Genomic DNA, 16,388 nt, shown 5'->3' with positions numbered 1-16,388 from the left:
TTGGCGTCCCAATTGTGCCTTCAGTAGCTTTGGCTTCAATTTACCATTTCTTTTTCTCTTACGTCTTAGGGACTGTCTCTCCTGAACACTCCGCTCCATTTCTCTGTCAGTTTACGAAGCTTTTTCAATGTCATGTTCACAATACGATTTACAGGGTAAGTAAAGTCACGGAGTGGCCTGTTATAAAGTGCTCCCAGCTTGTTGCACGTTTGTCCGACATCTCGACAACTTGAAACAAACAGGTGTAGCATATGTCCGTTCTTCATAGACGTGACATCATCAGGAAGTTCTCTGTAGTTTTCTTGAAGAAAGGTGACAGCAATGCCAGTTTTTCCTTCTGGGGATGGAAACTCTAAGCGCCGTTTCTTCTTCTTGGGAGGCATTGCACTTTATTGGCTGCCTGAAAAAAAATAATGGAGCTGTTAGCATCATATAACATAAGAATAAAACTGAACAAAAACCATTTTAAACATGATGCTGCAACAAACACGTGGTAATGTTGACAAATATTAGCGACGTCATGACCAATGTAACCAATCAATGTGCTGAGATTTGGTCACGTGACCCCCGTCAGATATAAATAACTTCGGCCTAGATTTTCTTCAAAAATTTCTGTATAATCATCGGCCTCAATCATAATAAATCTAACAATTTAACAACCCATCCAGGCTAAAATAAGATTCTATACAATCTAAATTCATTTCATATGATATTAGTTTTGTATTTTAACTGCTCTAGGTGGTTGAGAAAATGATTTTAATCGATCGTGGAAAACCCGATTTCGACTTCGTTTGGCCATTATGGCGACCAATCTCGAATTTGACTACCCAAGTTCCGTGGCTATTTCCTGCCATTTCTCCCTAAAGAATTATTATCACACATCATTTAATATAAAGTTAATACAATCTTAAACATTGTCTATAAGTTTGAAGTGGTTTCATACATACCTTCCGTAGTTTTGGAGCAGTTATTTATCAGCAAAGTTGAAAATTTATCTGTCGAGTTCGGGCAACTTGACATATCTTGAAAAGTACACGTCGTACGAAAATGATTCGAAAACGAGGCTCTAGAGCTAGCATTTGACCCCAGTTTCACTGCAATCGCCAGCCGTAGTTCCGCGCAATGTGTATACCAATGCAATTACCGCGAGAGCCTTCGAATCGACCGCGCGGCTCTGGCTGAGGTTAAAATCCATTAGCGTCACGGCGCTCACGGCCAATATCTGGGTAGGCGAAATTGGCTATACAGGCGTACCTACTGTGTGCTAGCCAACTGCTTCTTCGACTTCGGTCAACTGCCATGATAGCATCATCCTAACTATATACACCCCCCCCCCCCCCCACCACCACCACCCGAGTCTTCTCGCTCACCAGCCCTTTTCACGAAGAGCTCCCTGTCAAGGCCTGAGCCTTCCGCATATTAGGCCTACAATGCCATGGAATGGATCATGAGGAGTAGGTCTAGCTAACTAACTTGAGAGTAAGTAGCTGCCTTGCCCTTGGACAGAGTCTCAGAGTAAAGGCTTGGTATCACTATCAAATACTTTTTGAAGTATTTGCATGCACTGCCTGCCTGTTGAAGTCGCTTAAAATTCACCATTCCAGAGTCAAGCAGACGAACATCTAATACTTTCTTACCATTCTCTGTATAGGCCTACGTCATAGGCATTCTCACAGTCACAGTGTGTGGCTGTGCACCACCATGCATATACTATAGGGGCCTGCCCTATATCATACATGCGCTATGCATGCATGATCATCATGCCTCAACTTGCACTAGTTTTACTGGCACTGAGCTGTTGTTATCAAAACAAAGGATGTAGATTTAAAGGAAAGACAACTCTATCATCGCTCCAAATATTTCCAAAGTGAAAATTCACTTTACTTTGATATAATTTCCATCTCATCAATGAGCGAATGTAACTTTTCCTTTGTACTCGGCGCTGCCATTTTGATGAATGGGCTCAAGCCAATCAGGGCGTAGATAACAAAGATCTGATAGGGATTCCTTCAATACAACCAATAGAATTTTGCGTAAGCGGTAAAGACAAGAATCATTGTCGGTCAGCAAAATTGCTGGGTTTCCCCAATATTTTTAGGAAAAAACTAAAATATGAACAACAAGTTTGACGCGTAAGTTTCATTTTCATTGCGAGCTATTGAATGATAAGTTGAAGAATGTGTGTGTTTGGATGCGTGTTTCTTTGTGACACAATATCATTACGGTAGCCTAGGCTACACTCAATGCATGCACATAACATTGCAGCATGAGCATGTATTCAAATTGTGTTCAACACACATTATCATGACTATAGATTCATGGACTTGATTGGGAACAACGTTTACATGACGTAGTGTTGGCCGTCGTCACGTCGCCATGCATTTTACATTAGTGTAACGTGACGTGACGTGACGTTTTCGTAAACGTTGGTCCCAATCAAGGGGGCCTACCCAGTCGGCGGCCATGTTGGATTTGACTTGGAGGAAATGATAGGGCTTCCCCCTGCCCCCCCCCCATCCCCTTATTTAGGAGGTACATAGACTTGTTCCCAAGTTCTAAAATCATCCCCTAATGGAAGGAAACAGCATATTTTAATATTATCAGTGCAGTGCCCTGGTAAGCGCGCAGCGCCTATTATAGGTTGGGGGGAAACCCTAGTCTTAAAACTTAAGACGATAAAAGAAAAAAGGCCGCGGCTATTCTTATGACGATCCCTAATGCATTTTACATACAAACTACTGGTTATTCTTACGACGATCATTTTCACCTTTTCGGGCCTTAATCCTGACCCTGACGCTTACCCTGACCCTAACACTTACTCCTAGCGTCAACCCTAACCCTAACCCTTCCTTTACACTAGTCTTATCTCCCTAGATCCTCAGTTTAATCTCTGAAATCGCATAAATCCTAAGTTACGACTAGTCGTAAGAATAGCCACTTTGAAGAAAAAAATACTTCAAAGAAGCTTCTTTTACAGTCTTACCTCTCTCAACAGCGGCCATTAGTCAGAAAAGACGTAGTCGAACTGAGTACGTAATAAACACACTGCATGCGCGTAACCCTTTCGCTGCGGATGTACGCTTTTTTGCGACCAAAAAAAATTTCCGATCTGTGCGGATGTACGGAGAACTGCGACTTGGGAGAGACCTGAATCAGACGATGTTTTCAATAGAAAATTAGTACAGGAACTTGTCGCTAGGTGTCCTGCCATGTTGTTTACCGCTACAACTTCCGATTTCTAGGTGAAAACTTCGGTGTTTTTATTCAAAGTTTAGGCGATATTTTGAGTCCAAAGTTTTGTAAACAAATTTAAATGCCTTAGTCACGTGTTCGACGAACTGCAGAATCAATAATTGATGAAATAGTGAATTCGTGGCGTTAGATTAGAAGACGAGTCTGATTAGTGATTATGATTCTGAACATAATGCCGATGTACACAGCGTGCATGGGGATTGAAAGTGTGCATGATTCAGGGTCCGAGGGGGATGATAGTGATATCCTGGGTCAAGATGAAAAATGTTGTTTTTTTCCTCGTTGATTAATACCAATTAGCGTTATTTAGTTAATTAACATAATTTAAGGTGATTAACAAATGCATAATTTGAAAGTCCATGCTGTCCCCAACAACTATTCCAATAGTCCAAAGCTCTATCTCTTCTCCTTCAGGCTGTATATTGGCCTCAAAGTTACCTATGTTAAAATTGGCTTTTACAGTATTTTGGGGCAGCAAGGAATCATTATTGAAATAATTTTGAGCGGCGCAGCGAAAGGGTTAAACCATAACAAGAATTGCTTTAAAAACACTACCCTTTGCGGTTGATGAAAAACATATTTTAAAGCCAAATCCATAGACGGAAATTGGTTAAAATTTTAAGTGAATTTGGAGGCCGTTTCGAAACCAACTTGATTTCGAAGACGGCTCGTTTCAGACAGTCTAAAAATAGGTTTAGAGATTACATCGCCTCGCGAAAACATGTCATTGCATTTTACATGTGTTTAACCGCTGACAACAACGGCGCCATTTTGTGCAAAATGGTGCACTTTTTAACATCATCAAAATTGCCATGACGAAAAAAGAGCATCAAGATGTATTTTTTTATCTTTCTGAAATAGCATTCCGCGAAGATGACGTCACTGCAGCTGCTGCCCTCTATTTCCCCATCGCTGAATTACAGGCAATGTCGGACAAACATGCGGTTTCGTAATGGATTCAGGCTTTCTAACTGGATCAGTTAGATTCAATCTGGCACATGTCCGAGTGTTGGAAATACTACATAATTGTTCTGAATGTTTCTCTCTCTGACTCTATGGTATCATTCATGCTAAAAACAATGCAGGGTCAAAGATAATTGACTTTGAAATAAGCTCAAATGCGTAGAAATAAGTGTCGATGTCGGACTGTCACGTGACTAAAACGTCATCAATATCTTATGCAAATGACCTTGTGAGCTATAAATAGTAACTTCGCAGAATGCTATTACAAAAGAATATTATCAATCACCAATGGAATGACCCTATTGAGAAATTTGATGTAATTTTTGTTTTTATTGAATCATTATCGGTCACCTCCTCACATATTGCTGCCAGGGGTGAAAGACTTGGGTAGAGAACAACTCTCTGGTGTGGAGATTGATTACTGCACGTGACAATAATATTGACGGTGGAAGATGCCAGCTTTGCGATTTTCTCGTCAATAATGTCTAATAAATATGACTTTATTTCTTAGTTAATTTCGAATTTGGTGCATATAAACACTGTACAGCTACATTAAGAATATTTTAGCCAGTGCATTGTGGGGAAGGCCCCTCAAACCCCCTATTGGCCTCTCAATAAGTCCTTCCGAGATGCTTACCCCAGGGCGCCGAGTGGAACCCCCAAACCTTCATGATGGTGTAGTCCTTTGACACGTTTAACCCAGAGCGAGGAAGAGGTACTCCTTTGATGGTAGTTGGTACCCTAACTGCAACCCTCAACCATCATTACCCTTCCTTTTTCACTGGCATGGCAAGACTACCAGGAGGTCGTACTGGTGGCTTCCTTGAGACAATTGCTTGTGGTCGTACCTGGGCAACCAATTCAAGGGGTCAGGGATCAGGTTTTTCCCCCCACCAACATGTTGCCGAATGGTTAATGCATAAAAAATTGGTTGGAAAGGGTTTTTGCAGGCCAAGAGACTGGAAGACACTTGACTCTTGAGGAACACCAGACTGATGAACAAAGAACCTGAAGAACATAGAACCTTCTTCATACCTCACCTGGGAGCATGAAAAGCCTGCTAGCAAATATTGATTATTCTTTAGAAAAAACGAGAAGATCTGCAAAACCAATGGTATGGTGCCCCATAAAAACATACATTCCTCCCTTAATAGTAGTCGGGAAATTTTGAAAAAAATATGGTAGGTACTTCTAGCAAAGGTGCATCATATATCCTCCGGGTTTTTGATTTGACCTCCTTTTCAAGGTCACAGAGGTCAAATGGCGTAAATTGGCCGTTAGGATGTAACGATGGCACGTTTCTAAACTGCAATGACTATTGATACCAAATTTGGTACACATTTACCCCTTAGTCAGGTGATCTCAGGGACCAAAGTTTGGTCCAATATGATTCACCACTTGACCACCAGGGGGCAAAATCCCAAAACCTTAAAAATGTGATTATTCCTTAACTTCTTGCCCGATTGCCACCAATTTGATATCATGGGTACATCTAACCACCATACAGTATATGTCACACAGGTTTTTAATTTGACCTTGTTGTCAAGGTCACAGAGGTCAAATGGCATAAATTCGCCGTCAGGCCGTAACTATGGCACGTTTCTTAACTGCAATGACTATTGATCACAAATTAAGTACACATGTACCCCTTGGTCAGGTGATCTCAGGTACCGAAGTTTGGTGCGATCTGATTTGCCGTTTGGCCTCCAGGGAGGGGGCCAAATCCTAAATTCTTCAAAATGCCATTATTCCTAGTAATGACTTGCCCGATTGGCACCAATTTTATATCATAGGTACATCTAATTCTAACAACCATTCAATGTGTCACCCGGGTCTTCTTTGATTTGACCTACTTTTCAAGGTCACAGAGGTCGAATGTACTGTAAATTGGCCATTTTGGGGAAATTGTAATTGCTTGGACCTACATCAAACCTAACACTACATGACACAATACCATGCTCTTTATCCATCTTTCCTCCACATGAGGTGAGCACAATGGCCCTGGCCATTTCATTTGTGCTTTCAATGGCCTTGTTTGCTTATGGTGTGTTCACACTGGATGCGAATTGAAACCGAATTCCGTAGAGCGCTCTCCGGAATACGAATTGATTAATCCAGTTTCAGAACGGTCGCGTCACACTGGCCCGAATACCCATTCTAATTGGTTTAAAACGCGCCACACTCAATGCATACTAACGACGCGCCATCTATTATTATTATTATTATTATTTATTAACCTCCCATATGGGAGAATAAAATTTACGAGTACAAAACATATAAGTATATACATGTAATATCACAGTATCACACAGTCATAACAAGTTAAAATCGCGTAAGGTGCTTGACCATTTCCATCTCCCGGCCATGCCTATTGCCAAAGTTCGGGTCAAAGAGGAGTGTCCTCAGCGAGTCAACACCACCGTCGCTATTAGCGGAGAATCCCGGCCTCGCCCTCGAAAACGAGGCCAAAACCGGGGAAAACCCCGCCGCGACGATGTTGCTGACCAGCGTTCCTTTGACCAACGAACCGGCGGCAACATACCTTGCCAGGAAATGGAAATGCAAGTCACGTGCAAGGGAGTTGATTTTTCCCTATTCTATGGCATAACGAAAAACGATTTGAGTTAATGAGATCATTTAGATACATCAGTTAACTAGTCCGGAGCACTAGTTCCCGCGGTCAAAGGTCACTTTCCATGCGCCGGGCGCATGCGTAGTGCGATCGAAAACCTTAATTCGTATCAAGCGCGTCACACTTGAAATCCTAATACGGTTTCGTTGATTCGGATTAGCTGATTCGCATTCAATTCGGTTTAAGAACCGTGTTGGTTAAAGCGGATTGAGATCGGTATGAACCGAATTGAGTGTGACGCCCCAATACGTATCAACGTTTTAATTCGAATTCAATTCGTGTTAAAACCCCAGTGTGACCCCGGCATAACAAATGCATTCAATACTGATATTCGATTAGTCGGGTGCAATGTCTGGGTCAGCTCTACTCCAAGCTTGAATTCAGTCACTTGTTTCTCTTGCAGGTTGAAAAACGATGACAGTGAAGAAGAAAATATGAAAGAAGAAGAGAAGAACAGGGTTGGTTTATCTTTCAATATTATCAATGTAGTGTACACTCTTGGTCAAAATTAAATGATCCTTGCATCAGTGCATATCTTCTTCTTTTTTTGCATTGTCATTGACTGGTTTAAAACTTTTTAGCCATGAACGTAGGGTCCTGAGGCTTGACCAAGCCTGATTTATTTTGGCCCCAATCTGAGATCCAATGGTGAACAGTTGGCCATCTTTGATTCCACATAATCATTCTAGTATTTAGTTGCAGAACAAATCGCCCAACGGACTTTAATTTTCTGTGGCATGATGATGGGTTGAGGTGGGAGAGGTGCCCTAGTCATTTTTTGGTCTGATCGATGTCCATTATGACTGCAACTGCAGATGGAGTCGCCAGTCAGGCAAGAGTGGCCATTAAAATATAGCGTATGGATAGTTCTAGTTGCCTGCTTGTCAGTCACAAACACCTTCACATCCCATGCTTCACATTGGCACACAGCGGGGTGGGTATAAAGTACAGTGACTGGAGGATGTAGATGTGCTTGTTAACTGTACAAAAAATTAATCTGTGGTTTGTTGTTTGTCATACTCTCATATTGATTTTGTTTCATAATTTATTGCAGAAAATAGTCAAACCTGGTCCAGGAGAACATACCCTCCAGTTTATTTATAGTCTGTGGTTTTCCCGAAGATCTCCTGGGAAGCAGTCTGTTAGTTATGATCAGAATCTCAAAAGAGTTGGAACCTTTGCCTCTGTAAGTATGCAGTTTAGTGAGCCGGTGTGGTAAGTGTGCATGCAGCAATCAGTACAAACCCTGTAACCCCTGGTCAGGCATTCTGCACTTCCTAGTGTTACTAGTGTGGATAGGTTAGTTTCAGCAAACTGCCGTACAAGTCAGAAACTTAAGCAAATCTATCGATTAGAAGGTGGCTGCCAGATGAATAGTTTCCTACCATGCCAAGACCAGTGGTAGCACTCCATCATTGTACATTACAAAAATGGCCCCACTTGCCGTAATTGTCAGAGGAGAAACTTTCCAATTGGGAGGTTTTTTAATTGGGAGGAGTGAGAAAAAAAGTGGTATTAAATCGGCCAGAAAATGTATATCATGTGTTTTTTCCTGCACTTACCTCAACTCTCTGTCACACTTTTAACCGCTAATGATTATGTGTGAGTTGCAGTATCGCAGTCTGCGGAAGAAGGGTTATTGTTAAATTGGTCGATCCACAGGATATTTGAAACCTGATTAAAATGGCTTGGCATTAAATCAAATAGATCCTTCAATGAGCGTAATGAAATGGCTCTGGATAGAAAGTATGGAGTCTCAACCACATTCATCACATCTTGACCAGCAGAGTTTTGAGATCGCTAAAACACTCACCCAAACCCTTGATTTTTTTAGCGACTGAAGCTGTTTTTTGGCCGAGGCAAATTGCCTCGATTTTGGACCAATCAGAACATCTCTTACGGAACGATCTCGGCAACTGCAGTAGTAGTGTCAAATTATGAGCTACAATACGATTTGAAATATCCATGACAATACGACTTAAGATTGTGATAATTCATGTTTTGTCGTGGCACAGGGGAAACAGGTAGATGAAAAGTACAGTAGAACCTCCCCTTGCGGACACCTCTGCATTACAGACATGTTCGTTCAGTCCCGATTTTTTCTAAGTCATTTCCTGTAACCAAAACCTCTGTAGGGCGGACACCTCTCTACTCTGAATTACGGACACGGCCATGGTGACTTTTTGGTCCAATCACCTCATAATTACGGACAGTAAACAAAAACAATGGCTTCCCGTGTTCACTTAGGCAGTCGATTAGACTTAACAGGTGTGAAGTTTGCGTAATTGATGAACATAATTAGACACGAAGTTCAGTTAATTACCTGGTGGAAATAATTCAATGTCCGTTGCTCTCCTAATTAAAACCGAATGTATCGTTTAATTATCTTCACTGTACATCACATTGCCAAGCTACTGTATATTGTAACATTAATTGAGTTGTTTGTCCCCTTGTGTTCTAATTACAAAGAATAAAGCTCGATGTGTGGTAGCTCGATAAAATGATTCTTTACAACTATAAGGATGTACGCTGTCTATGTAGTATGTAGCGTGCGAACACAACCTGCATATTTTAATGTTGGCAAATAATTACCACCTCCACTAGAAATGCCAATAAAGAAATTTCAAGTTCGCATATAAATGGTATCAAATTATTTGAAGCAGTTAATATTCACAACTAAATTGAGTATGTAGTAATGTAGGCTTCACGATCCCCGTGTTCATTAACATGAATACACATTTGGACAATAATGGCATAACCTCTCTATTAAGGACACCTCTACATTACGGACACCAACGCCCAGTCCCATGGGTGTCCGCAATAGAGAGGTTGTACTGTACTTTAGAATTTGTGGAGTTAAAGCTGGTTTTTGTCTAGGCTATCCCAGGAGAACGAATTTCTGCCAACCGGGTACAACCCTATGCCCATTATTCGGATTCTAAAAATACACTAGCAATTGCATTGCAAAAAAGGGGACGAGGTTGGACAACGTGACGTTTGCCCTCTTTTAAGTTTTCATATCAGCGCTGTGATTGGGGCACGTGCTGAGAGCGCGCCGAGAAAACAGGAAAATGGATGGAATCCATCGTGGGTTTGTGGAGCTCGATAGTGGTGACGCAAACGCATGTGAGTCGGGATGATTCATTCATGAAAACAACTTATTCGAGGGGTTTTATGCACCGATATGTGTTTTGGTAGTTTTAATTACAATTTACTTGCAATACCCTAGCAACTCTGTCACGCTATATTTGGCACTGAGTGGAGTGTATGTGATAGGGTCCAGAGTTAAAGAGGTTGAATAGCGCCTCCAGAAGCAAGCAACAGCGCCACCCGTAGCAGAAATAAGCACTGCTTAGTGACGTCATGGTTTCCATATACGGCATCTCATTTGCATATTTTTACAACCTTATTTACTACGAGTTATAAATATGCCAGTAGCACGTGTATCATGCCGGGCAGCGCTGTCAGGTGTTTCCACTATGGGTTACATAATCGGCTACAAAGAGGCCAGTGTTCTAGTACGGTAAATGAAGTTAGCAATTATAGCGAAAGAATGTTAGTGTATGTTACGCAGTCAATAGCGATAGTAGTGAGTTGGAGAGAGGAGAAAATGGAAAATGGAGAGAATAGTAGTATGGATTTCGAGTCGCCTGTGGATTCTGGGCCGGTGGAGAGCGAGGCCCCTGATCCGAACAGTACAGAAGAAATGGAGCAGCATATTATCCAAGACTTGTTTGACAACCATGACGACTCAAGATATTTGCCAGAATTGCCGGCAATGAACATGAGTGAAGAGGAGATGGGGCCATTCCAGCCAAGTGACCTAGCTGTCACTGCTCATGGCGAATGTCGGAGCCTCTAGGCTCTCGAGACGCTGGTCTCGTCAGTACACCAACGGCATTGAGGTGTTCCCCAAGGGTGGTGCAGACGCCAAGACGTGAGACTAACACTGGCGCGGTGACAGCTGTAGCAGATGGAGCCACGCCACTAACATTTTTCAAGCATCCGAATGGTACCTTACAGATCCGCAAGGGGCGCGTTACCGAAAATGTTGCAAAAATCAATAACGTGATCGTAAATATTGTCATATTTTTCAAGATGAGAGTATGTAAATGATACGCAAACGGTAAACCAATGAAAGGCCAGTATTTATTGAACCTTACAAGTAATTTGGGGGCCTTATAACTCCTTATATTTATCAATGAAACCTTATTCCCGCCTAAGGTTTTGACCGGGCCGTCTAAAACTCCCCATTTTTTGATGGGCCTTTCCCTTTAAGCAGGAAGTTAGGCAGTCTGGTGCATTGCTTTTAAGGATGACTGGCAAGGCAATGAGAATTTGGTCAGAAAAGTATTGCTGTCACATGATGGTGTTGCTCAAAGGTTGACCACACTAGAGAAATAGTGTATGCACCAATTGTATTCACTAAAATTGTACTACAGATGTACTACAGCTCCCTATTCCAACCATTTCCTTTTAAATGTAGAGCACTCAAGACAATTTAGAGAAGGTTCTGAGGAGAGATTTAGGAAGAGTGCATATTTGATCGGAACAACTTTTCCCACTGTACCTGTTGACATTTAACTTTCACTCCTTCAAGTCCTTGCCTTCATGAGGTACTGCATCATGTAATGCATGCATTTGTTCATATCTTAGTGATCCTCCTAATTTTCCTCTGTGGAGACAGATCATCCGCAAAAGGCACTGTGAGTGGGCTCTGTGTTTTAAAACAAGCTCTGAAACCTCTGACAAAAACTTTGCCCACAGTACCTTGAGGCGCAACAAAATGTACATACTACTTCTCTATTGACAAAATGTCTCAATCCTCCCATAACTCGAACTGACCTAAACCATTAAAAATGGTATCATTGCCAGGTTTAGCCAGCTGATATCTCGCAGACACAGGGAATATTGATTTTCTTGGGTGAATAGCTCTATTTATTAGAGCACACAGGGTTGGCTCTGGCTAATGAAAGCACTTAGCCAATGTGGCGGCTTGCTGCTTATTATAAACCGCGAGATGAGAAATCTCGAAATCGCAAGATGAGTCATCATTATTTTCTGCCACAAGATTTTTGGGTCGTCGCTAACGCAGTGCAGACCCTTATTGTCAGTTTTTCCGTGGATATGTCTGTGGCAGCATATGCCTAGCAACCATGCCTAGCAACGGCCATTTTTACTTAGAAAAAACATTTTTAATAATTTTTTTCGAAATTCACTTCCTACGAATTGTGCGGAATACATCAAGCCTCTTTGCAACCAATTTTCAGCAAAATCGGAGTAAAAGTGTAGGCGGTGAATCGATTTGTTTCAGCTCGACGGCTTCGGCCGATCGGGAATGCTATGCAAAACACCATTCTGTATTCGTGATCACGCACACGAAAACATGCCCCAATAAAATCGCTTATTGCACCCAACAAAACCACAGACAATCAAATATCTCACGCGTATCACGTAACTCTTATTAGATACATACTTCTGTATCTCTCCGTGTCGTTGTGTTATTATTTGATAATCACCTAGGAAGTTGGGAATTTCCGTTAAATGTCAGCGTGCGATCGCCATTTCCTGACGTGTGTACAACTTGTCACTGTCAGAGGCGGAGCGTAACTCAAAAATTGGCAACCGGAGTATGTATATTCAAGCTGACAGCGCCGCCTTATTCTTTCTACAATTGAATGTTAATGATTGTAAATCAGTAGGCGTGACCTATACATGTTCCAGACTCCATGTCACGTGGTTAGCCCGTCTGCTGTGTCCAATTTGCACGCCAAAGAAATCACAACAAATTCAAATCTCAGGCTGCATGTTGATTGGCTGCAGACTGAGTGAACAGGCAATATCCAAATCGCCTGCCACGAAGTGTGTAGCCCTTCGCAAAAAAGTGCAGACAAACATTATCAAAAAAGGGTATTAATTGACCGAATGTGACAGACCTTTTTTAATGGAATTTCAAATTCTAAACATTTTGAAATTTTCTGTCGAGAGAAAATGCGATATTTTTCCTGGATAAAGAATTACAATTTTCTTGTAATAGTGATTAAACATTTGGGTAATCATTGGAGCATAGTAAAATGTAGAATGATTAGCCTGGCACGGCGAGGGTGTGCTGTGTCCAAGAAATGGCGGTAAATGGGTTGTTCTCGGGCCGGGTTTCTCTGGCGGACTGATATCCGAGTTCGTCACAATAAGCGATGATATAGGTCTGTATGTTCACTAGAAAAAGATGCGTGTCAAAGTGTCGAAATATGTAATGAATTATTTCGAGATGGTTTATGCGTTTTTTAGTGACATTCCGTGCATTTAACGAAGCAGTTCAAGGGACGCTGAAGTAAAGTAGTGCCAAGTTTGGCAATAGGCCAAATAAAGTGCCTTATCGGAAACGACCATGTTGACAGCTTGAAAATCCCGTCGATCGAGGTAAGAGATTTTATTTCATCTTGACTTTTTGTAGAACTTTTGGCTACGGCAAGTGTTATTTCTTGAATAATATTGTAGAAGAAATCCTTTAGGCGAGGTGTATGGCAGGGAGGACGGTTGCGTTTTCGTCCTTTCGTTGAATTTGTTGAGGAGAACGATGAGAAAAGTTGATTGGCATGGCCAGCAGCATCAAACAGATCATGACAATGGCTGCCCCCAGCAGCGTAGATGGATGCACAAAGACATCACGACATGGACCGTTGATAGTGGGCTGAATTGCAGATTTTTAGCTCACCTCTTAGCAGAGGTGAGCTTATCCCATACCGTGGCGTCCGTCGTCCGTCGTCGTCGCCGTCGTCGTCGTCGTCGTCCGTCGTCCGTTAGCAGGGCACGTTTCGTAACTGTTAGAGCTATTGAGTTGAAACTTGGTACACATGTACCCTTATGTAATGACACCTTTGAGACCGAGTTTCGGTCCGATTCGTTTCATGGTTTGGCCACCAGGGGGCCAAACGTTAAAAGTGAAAATATGCAATATCTCCCTTAATAGTAGTCGGAAATTTTGAAAAAAATATGGTAGGTACTTCTAGCAAAGGTGCATCATATATCCTCCGGGTTTTTGATTTGACCTCCTTTTCAAGGTCACAGAGGTCAAATGGTGTAAATTGGCCGTTAGGATGTAACGATGGCACGTTTCTAAACTGCAATGACTATCGATACCAAATTTGATACACATTTACCCCTTAGTCAGGTGATCTCAGGGACCGAAGTTTGGTCCAATATGATTCACCACTTGACCACCAGGGGGCAAAATCCAAAAACCTTAAAAATGTGATTATTCCTTAACTTCTTGCCCGATTGCCACCAATTTGATATCATGGGTACATCTAACCACCATACAGTATATGTCACACAGGTTTTTAATTTGACCTTCTTGTCAAGGTCACAGAGGTCAAATGGCGTAACTTCGCCGTCAGGCCGTAACTATGGCACGTTTCTTAACTGCAATGACTATTGATCACAAATTAAGTACACATGTACCCCTTGGTCAGGTGATCTCAGGTACCGAAGTTTGGTGCGATCTGATTTGCCGTTTGGCCTCCAGGGAGGGGGCCAAATCCTAAATTCTTCAAAATGCCATTATTCCTAATAATGACTTGCCCGATTGGCACCAATTTTATATCATAGGTACATCTAATTCTAACAACCATTCAATGTGTCACCCGGGTCTTCTTTGATTTGACCTACTTTTCAAGGTCACAGAGGTCGAATGTACTGTAAATTGGCCATTTTGGGGAAATTGTAATTGCTTGGACCTCCATCAAACCTAACACTACATGACACAATACCATGCTCTTTATCCATCTTTCCTCCACATGAGGTGAGCACAATGGCCCTGGCCATTTCATTTAAGGTGTCAAGAGAAGGGCCCCGAAAGTCTTTATTACTATGAATGTACCAACATTTCTTGTCATGGGATTGACAGAGTGTGATCTAGTGATTCCGAATAGGCCTAGATGAAATTAAGTTCTGGGGAAGTTGCCCCACTGGCACTGGAGCTGTCAACTGACAACTGTCCACATTAGGCTTACCAGTTAAAACGGCCCCTTCTCAAAACAGCCCCAAGTCGAAACGGCCCCAATTTATTTTCATGAAATCACTCCTGAGAGCCTTATTTGCGGTTTCTCTTAAGATCTAATCATCTTTGTTGGTTAAAATAAGTTAATTTTGTTGAAGTCAGGAAGTTTTTAACAATTGGTTAACTCATTTGAGCCACTTTGGGAGACTTTGAAAAAAAATCCATCTCCAATCTGAATGTTTTGATTTAGACCCTGAAAAGTGCATCTGAAACACTAAATAAGATGTAACACCCAATGAGGCTTGATCAGTTCAACTTTATTTCAATTTCAATCTTTAAATTAAGTGACAAAAAATTCAAAACAAAAGTCATGATGTCTCAGAAGTTTAAAATGTAAAATGGGGGCCGTGTGTTTTGACTTGATACCCACGTTAGTTCATCTCCATCACAACCTATCAAAACTATTAGGCCTACTCATGTGTCGTCATGGTTGCACAGAACTCGAATACATGTAGACTATAGGTGTTAGGCCGAAGTGTTATCTAGGCCTATATAGGTGAACACACTACACAGCCTCTTTATTGACAATAATGTACTGGTCAGGGTTTTGGCTACAATTGTGCTGTCTGGGGATCCTCCCCCCATGAAATTGTTGAAACTAATAAGCAGATCGCAACCGCATTTCATGTACAATCTCGGTCAGAAGTTATTAACCACCTGATATTTGTAAATTACTCCGTTATTCCCCAATATTTTTTCCCCAATTTCTGATGCATGGTAGTTAGGTCATTTGTCCATCATTTGGCAAAATGATTTTTCTGATCAATGGGCGGACTTCGGTTTTGTCGTTGTTCAAAGATTACCGGTCCAATTGAGATTTTCTTAAACTCTGCAATTCCTGAAAATTTTCACCTGTAAAATCTTCTTGTTACTGCATAGATGGATATTACCATCAAAAATTTTCAAAATATTTGATTTTTTAACGTGAAAATGGCAACTTTGTTGGGATTTTGGCACTCTGTTTCTGTGTCCAGTGAACAGCACTCCAAGATGACCCCTCAAGCTTCACCACTTCCCTATTAACAAAGGTCCAATGAGGCCTTTTATGGGTTATTTTGCATTCATTGATCATCTTGAATAGAAGCTGATCAGATTATGGTCTTATTGAATAACAACTGCTATTGTCAAAGGAAAATGGAGAGAAATTATTTTGTAACTTGGCATTTATTTTCAGTGTAATTCATGGCCTAAACTTGGGAAATCTACACGGGCTTTTTTAAAGATGTTTATAGTCTGGTTCAACCTAGAGGTGGACCATTGGAAATGTAGTTTGTGGTTAGAGTGTGGCAATAATGACATAATTAAGGTTACATGTTATGGCATAATGAATCGGATGACCTTGCTCAATAATAAACATTGGCCCATGGACTATTCTCAGCCAGAAGTTAATTTCATAAGGGTAACACGCAAATAAAATCTTGTGGTCAAAATTGACTGTTCCACACTGGCATTCCAATGGTTCACCTCTAGATTGAACCAGAC

The 16,388-nt window shown here is 41.5% G+C and overlaps 2 protein-coding genes across 4 annotated transcripts in view; one reads left to right on the top strand and one right to left on the bottom strand.

The window, feature by feature from the left end:
• LOC135494456 (mediator of RNA polymerase II transcription subunit 4-like) overlaps positions 1 to 1,949 on the bottom strand; it is a 170,028-nt gene extending 168,079 nt beyond the window's left edge. For all 3 annotated transcript variants that reach the window (XM_064782450.1, XM_064782451.1, XM_064782452.1), the window contains exon 1: positions 1,885 to 1,949. In XM_064782450.1, the coding sequence (XP_064638520.1) occupies positions 1,885 to 1,949 (65 nt within the window). The remainder of the gene's footprint in view (positions 1 to 1,884) is intronic.
• Positions 1,950 to 2,031: 82 nt separating this feature from the next.
• Positions 2,032 to 16,388, top strand: part of LOC135494458 (eukaryotic translation initiation factor 4E type 2-like) — an 89,430-nt gene continuing 75,073 nt past the window's right edge. The window contains exons 1-3 of the mRNA XM_064782454.1: positions 2,032 to 2,132; positions 7,251 to 7,305; positions 7,902 to 8,033. Of these exons, the coding sequence (XP_064638524.1) occupies positions 2,113 to 2,132; positions 7,251 to 7,305; positions 7,902 to 8,033 (207 nt within the window). The 5' untranslated portion in view covers positions 2,032 to 2,112. The remainder of the gene's footprint in view (positions 2,133 to 7,250; positions 7,306 to 7,901; positions 8,034 to 16,388) is intronic.

Source organism: Lineus longissimus, chromosome 10 (assembly GCF_910592395.1).
Source record: "Lineus longissimus chromosome 10, tnLinLong1.2, whole genome shotgun sequence".
Lineage (NCBI taxonomy): Eukaryota > Metazoa > Nemertea > Pilidiophora > Heteronemertea > Lineidae > Lineus > Lineus longissimus.
This window is presented reverse-complemented; position numbering and strand designations above follow the sequence as displayed.